We start from the raw sequence: 15,882 nt of genomic DNA, 5'->3' as shown, positions 1-15,882 counted from the left end.
GCTCACACCAGAGCAGGTAATATAACAAACATAATTAATTGTTTTAAGTGCATATTGCTTATGTTTTATATTAGTTATAATATTTTGTTGATGTTGTCATTATTCGTAGGTTTTGTGGACGCCATTTGGCGCCAACCCCGCCGCACCTTGTCCGAGGACTACTTATATTGGCGAAATGTACAACCCTGATCGGGTTACTCGGCAATTGGGTTATGTGCAGCGTGTTCCGCAGGAAGTCATTTTCTTTGGTAAAGCGTATTGGCCACCTAACTCGAGAAAGTATGAGGTGGAGTTTCATGACTTGACACATATAGACAAGTTGTGGAAACGTTTCGCAGTCGATGGTTATGCTGCCAGTTTGATTCTTGCGTCTCTGACTCTTGTTCCAGATGGTGTGCCTTACTTGTGTGAAGATGATTATGATACATGGTTTATGGGTCACTCTCATCCATAAATTTGTCCTGCTTTTGCTGCATTTCCACCGACTGTAGTTGTACCTGACCGCTCTCACACTGAATACGTAAGTCTATTTACTTTTATAATTGTATTTTTTAAACATTTGATTGTCGTTAACATTTTCCTAAATTCATATTGCAGGGGATTGGGCGATATAACCAAGTCGTTCATGGACTTATTGAAGCTCATAATGATCCTCATCACCCGATGGTGATAGCCGCCCAGAAGTTATTGGATGACTGGAACTTTATTTTGCATTCCCAGTGACTGTAATAGCTTTTCATGAACTTCAGTTGCATTGGACTATGTATTTCAATTTTTATTTGGACTTTGTAATTCGTGTTTATTTGGACTTTCTAATTCGTGTTTGTTTGGACGTTTAGAATGGACTTTGTAATTTAATTTGGGATGATTTTGTTTGTTTAGTTTATATTTGACTTTTATAAGTAATTTCGTTAACATCGCATTTCCAAATAACTAAATCAAAGTAACTACGTCAAAGTCTTTTAATTAATACAAACTAAAATGAAACACAACATAATTCAGTTAGTTTATTACAACATAAATATTTAAATTACACTATGATCTACCCCTCCTAAAATTAAACTCATCTGAATATCGATCTCAAGCTTGTCTCCTAGTCTGATATCTTGATTCCCATTCAAGAATGCTATAATCTGCCAATTCTCTCCAACGCGGTGGAATGGTTGGTAACGGAAAATCAGGAGTCAAATCCAGAAGAATATAGTGATTGGTATTTACAAATGCCAACACGATCTCTTTGGTTGGCCGCGTGGATTCATACCTGTTTTGAATACTTTCTAAAATCACTAACATAATTTTCTAAAATCACTAACATACTTTCTAAAATCACTAACATAATTTTCTAAATTAAATAAAAATTTAATTATCATATTATATTCTAACTTTGCGCATAATAACTAACATAATTTCTAAATTATATAAATTCTAAACTAAATAAATTCTAAAATAACTAACATAATTTTCTAAACTAAATAAAAATTAAATTAATAAATTATAATATTAATTTTGCGCATAATAACTAACATAAATTCTAAAATAAATAAAATTTAAAATAACTATATAATTTCAATTTCTACAAATTTCTAAAATCACTAACATAATTTTCTTAAATAAATAGTTATTAAATTAACTAATTATAATACTAATTCGAATAACTTTACATTAAAAAATAAAATTTTATTTAAACAAATTTGAATTTCAGATTTAGTTTTGGCGCACAAACATTGCATGAAGGACATGTAACTGGCGCACAAACATTGCATTGGCTCCATGAACCTGGCGCAAATTCTGTGCGCCAGTTCCATGGACCTGGCGCAAATTCTGTGCGCCAGTTACATGTAACTGGCGCACAGAATTTGCGCCAAGTCCATGGAACTGGTGCAAATTCCGTGCGCCAGGTTCATGGAACTGGTGCAAATTCCGTGCGCCAGGTTCATGGAACCAATGCAAATAGTGTGCGCCAGAATTTAATAAAAAAATTAAAAAAAAAAACACCATTTTTACCTCCTCCATTGAAGCTTACGAGCTTTCCGGGAGCGGATTTTCCGAGACAAATTCCACGACTATATACAAAGCCGCAACTCCCACATGAATTATGAAGAAACAAACGTTTTCCGGAGTTTCAGTTTTCCGGCGAATAATGAAGAAAAATGTATGAATTTCAGTTTTCCGGCGAATTATAAAAGGGGTAACAAAAAAATCTCGCCGGAATTTCATTTTTCCGGCGACATTCCGGCAGCCAGTTGGTGGGGAAGGAGGGTTGAGAGAGAGGTGAGGGAAAGGTGAGGTGAGAAGGGTAAAAAAAATAAAAGGGAGGGGTAAGTTTTTATAAGGGTATTTCTGTACTTTCACTATGAATAGTGGGGCGTTTTTAGCGTGGGCGGGCGTCGAATAGCGATACACTTAATCAATACCTAGTCAATACCTAGTATTTAAAAAAGAAGACCAACTCCAATTTAAGGACACGTAAGCAAGGTTATTTTGAAGACACATGGCCGGCGGACACATAATCATCATGCATTTTACTTTGCCATGTGTCATTACCTTATTTCAATCCTTTTTACTAAGCCACGTGCATGTACAATCACCACATTGTTAAATGCTTCCACCTTTTCATCTTCCTTCAATATTGAATGCATAACTTCAATGTTACAGAAATATGAAAAGAAATAAACTTCAATGTTACAACTTTAATGATTCCACCTTTTCATCTTTCTTCAATATGAATTGAAACGGCAACATGTTTTAAAAACAACCAATGAGCCATTTAATACATAATTGAAACGACATCAGGTTTTAATGGATTTTGCAGTTAAGTGCTTGGTATTTATCAGACACATCCAATTTTCCATTTTCTTTTCAATTACGTTCTCTATTCTATGATCTTCATCCTCTTTTAATTTTGTACTTTAAGACGATTTACATAGTTATATATTCATTTTGGTTTGTTTATAATTATCCCATCTACATCACATGTAAGCATAACTCCGTTCTATAAATTTTTGGTTGTTTTGGCCTCAGATATTATCCAATAATTCGTGTATACTCAAGATGGTTAAGAATTACTCTGTAATTTTTTTAGGTTCTTGAACTCGTTATAACCAAGGTATTTCCCTATTTTCGTTCACTATAACTTTTTTTCATTTGGTCATTTAAATGTTTCAATCTTCAATCATTTGATTACTGCATCCATTTTGCTAAAAATCAGGCAGAATTGCCAAACATTCTTCATGCATCCTTTAAATTTTGGTAATTTGTGTTCTATTTGTTGTGTAACTTTTACAAGGTAATAAGTTCAGCTTTAACAGAGTAATCATTTTTTTCCCATTCAAGGATGGTATATATTTTTACTATTTTCCCTGATTATGTTATACTTTGTATTGTTTTATGATTTTACCAAGTTAGAAATTTCTTATGAGCACATTTTTGTGTAAATTTATGGGAATTAATAATAATTTCAATATTGTGGAAATTATATATGTAGTACGAGTTATTTAAAAGTTTTAATTTTCTTATGAGAATTTAGGTTCACGGTAATTTAGCTTGCTGAAAATATTATACAGTATTCGCTCTTTAAAGTTTCTTGTGATAAAAACAAGTCAGTGGCATACATTGAATCCAAAGACCATAATTTAATAGTTAGAATAAACACATCCTTTTACTAAAGTTATAAACACCTTTCATAATTCAGTCTATATTCGGAATATAATGACACATTTTTCAAAAAAATATTAACTACTACAGGGGAAAGAAAGTATTTACAAAAGGAAAAATAATCAACAAAGACAAATACAATTTTAAGCAAAAATTCCTATGGCATTACCTTTTACCAGGTTAAAAATCAATTTCCCTTACAAGTATCTCCGACCTCATCTTACAAGTATCTCCGACCTCACCTTCATCTAGGCAGGAGTTACTCATACAAAGAACAAAGGTAATAATTATGTAGTCTGCAAGATTATCCCGTAACCAAATGTACCAAAAGCAGCAAGGACTATGAGATCGAATGAGTCTTTGATAACTGAGTCTAAAAAATATTGTTATGGAATGACACACGTACACTACTAATACCTACTTCTATAGTTCTATTGAATAAACAACACAAGTTAGTGGGTAACTCACATTGTGAGTTGGAGGTCACAAGTTAAGCCCCTTAATTGTTTTTGAGGGAACTTTTGTTATACATCATCCACAGGATTTGCCTATTATTAGGCGTTTGTTCGACTGTTTAGTGGGTAGCTAATAAAAAACTATGTTTTGTTTTTTTAACATTCTTGCACAAAGTATTGTCTAATAAATATTACATACATTTTTTTTGGAACATTACATCTACTCATACAAAAGAAAATTTATAAAAATAATAGTTATGTATTATGTTGTAAACTGCTTACCCCAAGTAAAGCTCGTGTTTTGCACGGGCCAAAAGACTAGTTTATTTTAAAAAGGTAAATGACAAGTTTTTTAAAACCAAAAATAGTTACGTCTTCAGTTAAATACTGCATTTTCCCACATAATTCCTCAATTCAACCTCTCTATTTGTGATTTTCCTTTACTTTATCACGAGTTATCTTTTAAAAAAAACCAAGAAATCCAACATTTTATATAATGTGAAGCCTTTTGTTGTTATTAGTGTGACAACTGACAAGCCATTTGGATTCCCTTAATCATAGAACAAATTAAGTTCTCATTACTGAATATGATCACTAGGGCATGTGAGAACGAAACTATCGCAAACACTTTCCGGAATAATAATCCATAAATAGCAATAATCTAGTCACAGTCAACTTTCTATTTATGTAGCTCACACATGACTTGACTACGTAATTGTCTCAATGATAGGAAGGTCGAAATAACCCCTTGTAGACAATGACTAGGAGTGTATTCTCTTCACCTGTAATATCTTAAATTTATATAAACTCATCTAATCTAAATTACTGGAACTTATATTGAACCCGATTGAAGCTGATTAAACCCGATTAATTACAAAAGAGTTAAGTTATTAATTAGAGCTGATTCAAATATATTAGATCTTATCGAACTCGATTAAAACTTATCTAAACTTATACAACATATTTTGTATGAATTTAATTATTAGACCTTAAGCTTAATTTATAAGGTGAGGAGAACGCACATGCCCTTGTAATATTTTTTGGGAAAACTATTACATGTTTTTTTTGTCAGCAACTATATATTACGTGTTAATACAACGTAGTGATACCACTTTGGCTAGTGCACGAAAATTCGACAATAGAAATGTAGCACAACTAATAATAGCAAAATTTCGCCAAAATCGCTATCTAAATATAAAACACCCTTTAACAAAAAAAAAAAAAAACAATTCTTACGTTAGGTCGTTAACCATGTAAGGTTATTTCTATGTGCTATTTGAAAAGAAAACAAGTAGTGCATACGTACGAATGCTACGTTACTACGTAGTACAACGTAGTGTAACCCATAACGATCTGATAATATGTTACGTACCCATAACAATCCAAGAAGTATTAGCAAGAGTATTCGTAAGAAGAATGCAATAACATTGCGCATTCCAAAATTTACAGCCATTGAATTTGGGAGAAGCGGTTGAAGAATGACATAGTAACTGATAGGGGATTTTGGAGGGAAGCATATATTAGTAATATTACCATCACGAAATCATACTATAATATAGTTTATGTTCATGTTATATTTCCAACATACGCAAAGTTTGATAAATATTTACCGAGGAGTAAGGGTCGGCGTAACGCTTTTGCTACATAGTTTCACATGCATAAAATAAAACAGAGAAATGTATGTATGTGATTCATGATCGATGCACCACGTTTCATGTTGTTGGTCTCGACACCCACAACTTGGTGTTTCCGGTTTTCCACCGTTTTTCATTTGACCGGTCAACGCTTCTCAACCGCCCACATATACTTCTTCACTTCTTGTCCAATCAAATAATATACTATATACTTTGTATAATTACACTATTAGTGTACTACTCCTTCCGTATTTATTTAAGAGATACCCTTGGTCGGACATGGATATTAAGAAAAAGAATTAAATGAAATAAAGTAATAAAACAAGTGGGATTGAGTTGATATTTTAATAAGTAAAACAAGTGGGGACCATGTCATTTTAGGTGGTGAGAGGTGGAGGTGTGGTGTAGATAGATTATTTAATTAGATGGTGATGTTGATAGGTTACTAAAAATGACAAGTGTATCTCTTAAATAAATACGGCCGGAAAAGGCAAGTGTATCCCTTAAACAAATACAGAGGGAGTATATAATTATAATTATAATTGGACAATATAGACATATAGTAAACGACACAAGTTGGTGGAGTTAGTGGGGAACCCACCTTGTGACGTTGAGGTCACATTGGCGAGCCTGTCAGCTGCGAAATACTTGGGAGTGACTCAAACGTAAATCTGTATAGCTGGTATGACTAACCTGTAATAGGTTATGGTTCAACAAATTCCCTTTTTCTTACATAATACTAATTTTTTTTAAAAATTATTGGACTATATAGTAGAGTACAATAAATATATATATTTCGTATTATATTACAATATATAAGTCACTTGGACTCGCTTCTAAATTTTGATCATGCATGTTAATAATAGCTTAGGAAATTGTATGATTATACACTTGACTATTACTTATCATATTGTATTGTGTCAGTTTGGTTTATTTTTGTTGTCCATAATCCATTTGCATATCTTATAATGAATCGGGGGCTTTAATTTTAATGTTATTGATGATCAACCTACTAACTAGGGTTTAAATTGTTTATAATGGAATCTTGAAATAATACGAAATTGAATCTCCAGCTAAGTGTTAGTGACGGAGAATGCATCTTCTAAACTGACAAGGTGAGCCACTGAGGACGGATGATGTAGACGGGATTCGATCGTAGGCATTAAGTATAATTTTTTCAAGAGCTTACCAACTAAGTTAGTAGACCTCCACCTATTCTAAATCAATGTGAAAATTATTTTACATATATTTTAACCAATCGAACTTAAGATAGTATTTCGAATTGACTTTTTTTGGACATGGTCGATATTGGATCAGACCAGTAATTTAGTAAAAGAAAATAAACATATGAATAGATTAGTATTTACGTGGATATCTATTGACTCTCTTTTCCATCCATTTGTTGGCTAATTTATTAACCCGCCCGTTACCGACCTACTACCGATCCTTGACTCGGATCAACCCGATCCACTTTCGTCCCTTTAAAAGCTACCCTATAATAATCCGGGTTGCTAATGACTCGCACCGATCCTGATCTATCCGCCCTATAACCGATCTATTCATCTATATATCATTTTAAAGAATGGTAGTATGATTATTGTAGAATATTCCAATTTCAATTATGAGGATTAAGCTAAGATCAATCACATAATTCATGTGTGCTAGTTTTTAGTCAAGCTAGGCTTTAGTAGTAAAAGTTGTCACTTGATAAACTTGAGGCATCAAGTTCAACTTTCTCCTAAGAAATGTGGCGCGCGCGGGATGACCCCTTCGCCTTTACCCTTTTCCTCTCCTCACATGCTATGGACCCCACTCAAATCTATTTGTCATATTGATAGGCCAATAAGCAAGGGGCCCCATCACATTACCTCTTTAAATAAAGATAATTGTACTAGTAGGACCTGTTCAAAAACAAAAACTAGAATAATCCTACAAGTTTTTTTGGATCAATCAAGATATTATAGTGTTTGTTTGATTGAAAAAATTATGAAAATTTGAACTCTCTTAAAAGTTCCAACTCCCGCAAAATGAAGTATTACAATTATGTTCTGTTTGACTTATTTCGTCAGTAGATGAGTTTAATTTAGATAAATTCATAAAAAATACGGAGTAAGTTTTTTCATACATTACCACATTCAAATAACTGTTTTTGTGTGTGTGTGTGCGCGCGCAAATAAAAGAAGTTCATATAAGTTGAGTTTAGTTCAGATAAGTTGAGACAATACAAGTTCAGGCAAAATAAGTCAAATAAAACGGAGCCTACATACTATGTACGAAACACAATCACACACATATATCAGCTGAAACTTATTAACCCTAAATTAGGCCTCTTTGAAGTTAACTACCATACATATATGCATTTTGATTATAATTCTTTGTAACATGTAAAAACACAGATCAAAACTACATATTTATGTCCACTGAAAGAGTTTGAACTGAAAGAAAGTGAACTAAAATTCTGAAAAGAAAAGTCCAAGAGAACAGGAAGTAATTATATAGTAGTAGTACTTTATTATGGAATAATATTATTAAGGTTTGATACAAAATCAGATCCCCTTTAGGCAATAAGTGAAGCAAATTAAAGGAACTGACAAGTTAGATGTTTTTTTTTTTCTTCTTCTACAAATTGTAATAAAAAATGAGGTTAATACGATGATGTGAATCATATATGGTTGTCTAACAACCAAGCTTACTCTAATTAGTTACAAATTTTGTTTCTAACAACCAAACTTACTATAAATGGTTCTGTAGTATTTATTTTTTCCATATATAGGTAATTAACTTGTATTGCAATTTGCATCTTAACGTGGGAAGGGAATCCCCAGGTATTTTTAAGAATCTCACAAGTACTTTTCAAAATTATTATTATTGATCACAAAAGCAAACTTTAAATCGTACGAACTATAGTAGGTGTTAGAGTGTGCTGCAGTAATTTTTGTTTTGAGACGAGAATAATTTAGCCATATGATCACTAGATCATGTTACGTACTTCGTACTCCCTCCGTTTCTTTAGGTCTGTCAATTTCTTTGGTCAGTTTTTAATGTACACGTTTAATCATCAACTATGTATTTATAAATAATATTAATACGTGTACAAAATTAATATTTTGAAATTACATATCAAAGCAAACTTAACGAGTCGTTACATAATTACATGAATATTAATTTCCTTACATATATACATCAATCAATTTAACGCAAAATTCGTATTATAAGAGGAGTTCTATACAACTTTTTTGACAAAAGGGCCACAATCATTTTGTGATCAAGACATATTGGAATTGTTAGCCAATGGTTCAAGAATTGATCACGCTAGCAAACCATAGTACCATACGAATAACAATCAACACATTAATGAATGTATAGTAACCTAAAAGAAAGGGGCAATCGTACGTCCTACCAAAAAAAAATAAAAAATTTAAGGGGCAATCTAAACACATTGTTGTACAAGAGTACTCTCTGCGTTCCTTAACGTTCTTCATGTTTTTCAGAATAACGTTTCTTTTTATTATTCCATTCATGGCAAATAATACTCCCCAAAAGACCTCATCCTAAAATTCTACTCCGTAATTCTAACATTATCCCACCTTTCTTCTCCGGACCTACCCCATATTTTTTTATTCTATTTTTGCCCACTTGCATGTTTTATATTTTAATGTTCATCTCTCCTTCAATTAATGCAAAAGTAGAATCTTCATTTTTTTGAATATTTTCCGTCTCACAATTGTTCCAATATTCTCATTTTCTTAATTCCTTTATCGGTTCCAAATGGGAAGATTATTAAGGAACGGACAGAGTAATATTAACTAGCTAAGGCCCTGTTCTGTTCACCTTATTTCCACTTATTTCAGGAAAAATAAGTTCAGATAAGTTCAGATAAGTTCAGTTAAGTTCAGATAAGTTCAGATAAGTTCAGATAAGATAAGTTCAGGAAAAATAAGGGTTGGCCAAGTACAATTTATAACTAAAATAAGTTTTGATAAGTTCTAATAAGTTCAGATAAGTTCAGTTAAGTTCAGGAAAAATAAGTGGAAATCAGGTGAATAGAACGCAGCCTAACATTGTATTGAGTGTGAGGCTAAGAACTACTGAATAATTAAGGGGTGTTTGGTTTGCCAATTCTATGTATGAGGTATATATGCCGGTATGAGTTTAGAATGATCTAAATCTATACCATGTGTTTGGTTGATGATTTTAAAAGTTTTAAACTCACTCCTCAAACCTCAAACCTCAAACCTCAAACCCTCGAGGTGTGAGGTTTAGAAATTCAGTGGGAGGTGAGTTTGACTCATATATTTACTATAGATATCAAATAAAAAGGAAGAATCTCCAAACTGAACCAAACACATGGTATTAAGAATCAAATTCTACACAAATACCATCTTGATATTATTCCTGATTCCCACCCATACCAATGTGCAAACCAAATGCCGAACAGTAATACAAAAGATCTTGGTCCAAAAACAAAAAAAAATTCAAATAATTAAACTCACTTAAATTGTGAGAAAGTGCTAAAAAAAAGCCCCCAAAGTTTGGAAAATGGGAACACAAAGAGAAGGGTTGCCATGCCAGCAGTTTGGGGGCGTATCTTTAATTAAATAATTAATTAATTTAACAAACTCCTGATTTTTTCTCTCAAAAAAAACCCTATTTAAATACGAAACTCCCACCCACTTATTTCTCCCATGCAATTGTCTTCTTCATACAACACTCTTACTCTAAACTCTCTTCTCTTCGACCATCTTCATCACCTCTTATCTCTTTCCACACACACCCCCATACCTTGTCTCCCTTACATTGTCTCCCTCACTCTCGTTTTATATACGTATATATATATATATATACACAAATTAGTTAACACTACATTATATATTTCTGACAGTGTAAAATCAATATACATTTGTATCATTATGTCTAGCAGACGGTCGAGGTCGTCTAGGCAAAGTGGAGGTTCCAGAATTACAGATGATCAAATTCAAGATCTTGTCTCTAAGTTACAACAACTTCTTCCTGAGCTCCATAATGCTCGACGCCCCGATAAGGTAATTTTATATAAATTAATTTGTATTAATTCAAATGAAAAAAGAGATTAATTATTACAAAGTACAATTGCAACACTTGATCGAGATCTTTAAAAACCCTTACAAAGCTTAAATATCAATTAAAAAAAAAACTACAGTACTAAAATATACTCTATGTTAAGGTAATTTAATTTACAATGCATGCATTTTTACATTATTTCCACCTTCAAACTAGATCTACCCTAACTATTTTTCCATCTTCTATGATCATTTATTTAAATTAAACTGGATCTACCCTTTAAAAAATTAGTTAGATATAAATATAAATATGTTTCATTGTTAGTACTTCTTACACAACAACAATAAAAATCATTAACTTACTTATTTGGACTAATTATAAGAATCATTAACTTACTTATTTGGACTAATTATTCTTCTCTCCCTCTCTCTTCTTCTTTAACTTAATTATTCGTTAAAGTTTACTTCATCCATTCTATAAAGTTCACCATTTTTACTATTCATGTGGTCAAATTAAGTCTGTAAACTTTGGCTATAACTGATAGTTACGGTATTAAATAAAACATTATCTTTATGGATATCATTGGATTTGTCTTAATATAAATGTTCAAAATATCAAAATTTTCACTAACACATTATTACAGATATTTTTGGCCAAAGGAGTACATTCGACTGTATATAATGAAAAAGTGGGGAATTTATGAAATAAATGGAGAAATTCCATTGAAACTCCACCGTGCACCTAGTAATTTTGACTTGTTGACTTTTTTTTAATTTTTTAATTTTTTGAATAATAACTTAATTCAGTTGATAGTAAGTGTCGGCATAATCAATGGTACGTCTTACACTCTATGAATGTGAACAATTTAAATATTAGTCATGACAAATTCTAAAAACGTTTATTAATGTAGACCATGTTATAATTCAAAGTTTGTTATTTCCCGTTTGCATGTAATATCTCATAAAAGAGAAATAAGGGAGACTGATATAGACGAGGTTGATTTGAATAAAAACTAACTGAATCTCAACAATAAAGACATTAATCTATAGTAAAAAAATGATAAAATGAAAGAAAATTAATTTACATTTTATTTATTTAGTTAATAATGAAGTTCGGTCATAAAATAATTTTGCAGGTTTCGGCATCTCGAGTGTTGCAAGAGACTTGCAACTACATAAAAAGCTTGCATAGAGAAGTAGATGACTTGAGTGAAAGATTGACTCAGTTATTAGAAACAACAGATACCAATCAAGCAGCACTAATTAGAAGTTTACTAATGCAATAATTTTTCATTTCTGTTTTTTATTTCTTTTTTAAAATATTTGGTTTCGTCTTTTTTATAATTTTGGGCAGTCGTGCACTTTTTTTTTTTTTTTTTTCAAATAATTTTTGTTTACTTAATTAAGTTTAATTTTTGCCCCCCTAGGGTTATATCACTAGCTAGATGCTAATGTAAGCTGTAGTAGGGCAGTTAATTAGATTAATTTCCTTTTTTAATTTTGCAAGCTCCATTAAGCATAAAAAACATACTTCGTATAATAAAATGGAGCCCCAATGTATTCTGTAAAAGAGCAAGAATTGTTATTGTTTTCTCATACTTATTACTTTAACTACTTTGATTCGTTCATCGAGGTTAATTGCTTAGCTATGTAGGAAAAAGCTACATGTATATCTAGTGTACAAGATTTTCTTGTACACCATCATTAATTTGTTGACACATCATCAAACTCACTAAATAAATGAGAATGAAAGACAATAAATACGCCATTTCAATCAATAAAAAAAACATGGTGTACAAAATACATTGTACACTAGGTGTACATGTAGTAGGATCCAGCTATGTAAGCAATATACGGATTACAAGTTGCTTAAATGTATTTGAAATTGATCAAATGTCAGATCGATGTTTTCTTCAAATGTTATGATAAAAAGTGATTTTTACTACGCGATACTCAACTCCCTCCCTTTTTTTAGGAGTTATGTACGGAGTGTATGATTTTCGACTGTATTTTTATAGGAGTCACATTTTCCTTTATGATTCCTTCTATACTAATCATGACAAAGTGCTCTTTGTGCGTTGCATTAGCTAGATGAAGGTTGTCCCTTGTTGCGCGCTAAAGGAACAACCTTAACCTAGTGCAATGCAGAGAGAGCCTGACCTTTATGACAGTAACATTGTTGTATTATTTGAAACTAGCTTTTGAGCCCGTTTAAAGAACGAGAAATTATATACTCCCTCCGTCCCTTAACACTCGACCCGTTTTGACTTTTTGCACTATTCACATAATTCACTTTGACCCTATTTTATTTTTAGTGTATGAAAACGAATGTTAGTATATAATATATTGTTGGCTTCATCTTAATATATATTTTAAAAATATTAATATTTTTTTATAAGTTTTTATAATATGCAGTTAAAGAAATTAGTGGTCAAAGTTGTGCATTGGCAAGCGTGTCCGGTCAAAACAGGTCAAGTATTGAAGGACAAAGGGAGTAGTGGTTATTAAGTCGTCTTTTAAAGTGCTAACTTTGTTGAGAGCTTGTGGTTTTAGTGGAAATTATGATTTATATTGAGGTGAAATTTTAAAGTTAAAAAAATCAAATTAGATGTTGAATTAATTAGTATTGAGTGGGTAAAAAGGGCGATAAAGTTGAAGAGGTTGAATGAATATATAAATTAAATGATGAATTAATGTTGAATGAGGAAGATGAAGTGGGAGAGGCGTTTATAAATTGCATATTTCGCATAACAAACAATAAAAGAAAAATCCCCACATGACACGAGTCATCTATTCATTCATGATTTTCCATACTAGGTATAGATTAGTTATTAATCCGAGTGTCAAATACTTCATCTCAAAAATCTTTACCAACCACTCCAATAATTATCCCATCATTTTTGTTAAATAAAAAGTAGAGAGTCTTTATTTAGGAATGATTTAAAACAGGTTGTATTACGTCAACTCATCAAATGATGATGCTAAGTTTAAAAGCCACTCTAAAGGAGGACATACAACGCAAATTACCACGTTATATACTACTAAAGGAAGTGCTATTATTCAAGAACACTCCTATCCCCACAAAGTAGAGAAAAAACAATAGTTTAAGCATGAGGCGCCTGACTCATAATTGGATATGTTATGAATATGTTTCTCATTGCGAGTGACCTATTAAAAGAGTCTAGTCTAGTATGAGGAGGCTGACTAATAGTTGGATATGCTCTGAATATATCTCTCATTGCAACTTTGCAAGTTACAAATAAAAGGGCCTAGTCTAGCATAAGGCATCTGACTCATAATTGGATATGCCATGGATATGTCTCTCATTGCGAATGACCCAGTAAAAGGGTCTAGTCTAGCATAAGGTGGCCGACTCATTGGATGTGTCCTGAATATGCCTCTCATTTCATAAGACGACTGACTCATAATTGGATATGTCCTGAATATGCCTCTCACGGCGAGTGCCCAATAAAAGAGTTTGGAAACATATAATGTGTTATGTTGGGCTAAATTTTTTATTTGGACCTACTTTTTTTTTAGCCCGATTCTATTTCTATTTATGGGGTGATAAATAACAGGACAAGTCATTAATTAACTTAGCATAATTTTGTAATATGATTTCCTCATCACCAATAAAATTTTATAATTTTCGCTTATAGACATGAACATAACCAACACTTTATTAGTGAACCACGTAAATCTGTATGCTCTTCCTCATCCATAATCAATAGAACTCGATCACCATCTCCGAAGAGTCCTACCATTTGTGACATTGTGGGAGCACAATCTTATGGGCAGTTGTAATGCACTAAAAAACACTTGTAGAAAAGCTGCAACAGATAACCAACATTGACTTATATGCCTCCACTTCTCTCTGTAAAATGCATCAATCATATGAGAACTATCAACTATTATGCAGCAATTTTGTTGTGTGTTTAAAGCAACTTTAAATCACTTTCTCGTCAAATTTGACTACCTCTATTTTACGTTTTTTTATTTTTATTTTTAATTATTCACTTACACATTTTACATTTGGGCAGTTTTCATGTGAGATCGTCATACTCATAAGCCGGTGATATTAACATTAAAAAGTATAACTAAGTGATAACAAAGACTCAAAGAGTAACTATTTTGACTGTAAAGAATAACTATTACTTGATTATTATCAATTGAACATAACTGTTTGATCATAAAGTATAACTATTTGATAAAAATTTTAACTATTTAGTACAAAATTAATTTTATATTTAAAACAGTCATACATAAGCTTTTACATTTACTTAAAAAAGCTGATAAAAGCTGTCTAAGGGTTCATCTTTACAATTGAATTCATCCAATGCATATAACTCTGCATTTTTTACATGTTCAATAAATAGTATGTCGTTTCCTTTTATATGTAAATGAAAGTAACTTCATGTTTGATGTGAAGTTAGTTATGTGTGTACTTTTGAAAAAGTCTACTTTGAGTTATCCAATATACTATGAGACCATGGTAAAAGTTCGTCTTATAGTTAATAAAGTATCAGACGGATCAAATTATATACTCATCATGCACCCTCTTCTTATTATCCTACCCAATTGACATACTATTGTGTATAGTCAGTTAAGTAAGTGTCAAACAGTTTGATGGGAGACGAGTTGTTAACCGAGTTAAAAATTATATAGCATTAATAACCTTTCACATATCATAATTATAAGGTAATTAGGTACGTCACATCGCATGTAAAACAGTTGTATTGTACGTAGTTCAGATATTTCGTCAATGTTTAGTTTAGTGGCACCAAGTGCAGCTAGCAAGTCGTAAGTCATAAGTTAGGGGCGGAATATTGAATAATGGTAGCTTTAATGTTTGGGACAGGTGCCAACCAACTAGGGCTTGCCCAATTAGTTATGGGCCCATTTAAAACTACATGGCCCAAGCCATAAGGAGTAGTTAAGTCACGTGTGGCCATGCCCCACCTTCCCACAAAAGAGAAATTAGAAAGAAAAAACCCAACCTTTACATATTTCTAGATGAAAACAGGGTCTATACTAGTGATACGACCCGTTTAACAGATTACATTAATTTTTGTGCACGAATAAGCCACAAAGACATTATAA

General features: G+C 32.0%; 1 protein-coding gene across 1 annotated transcript; it reads left to right on the top strand.

The window, feature by feature from the left end:
* The first annotated feature begins 10,440 nt into the window (after positions 1–10,440).
* On the top strand, positions 10,441–12,410 carry LOC110798612 (transcription factor PRE3). The gene is made up of 2 exons (XM_022003808.2): positions 10,441–10,785; positions 11,919–12,410. Exons 1-2 carry the CDS (start codon positions 10,654–10,656, stop codon positions 12,066–12,068), a joined length of 282 nt encoding a protein of 93 aa, XP_021859500.1. The 5' UTR covers positions 10,441–10,653; the 3' UTR covers positions 12,069–12,410.
* The last annotated feature ends 3,472 nt before the right edge of the window (positions 12,411–15,882 follow it).

This window comes from Spinacia oleracea, chromosome 5 (assembly GCF_020520425.1).
Source record: "Spinacia oleracea cultivar Varoflay chromosome 5, BTI_SOV_V1, whole genome shotgun sequence".
NCBI classification, from domain to species: Eukaryota; Viridiplantae; Streptophyta; class Magnoliopsida; order Caryophyllales; family Amaranthaceae; genus Spinacia; species Spinacia oleracea.
Note: the sequence above shows the minus strand (reverse complement) of the source record. Positions and strands in the feature narration are given on the sequence as shown.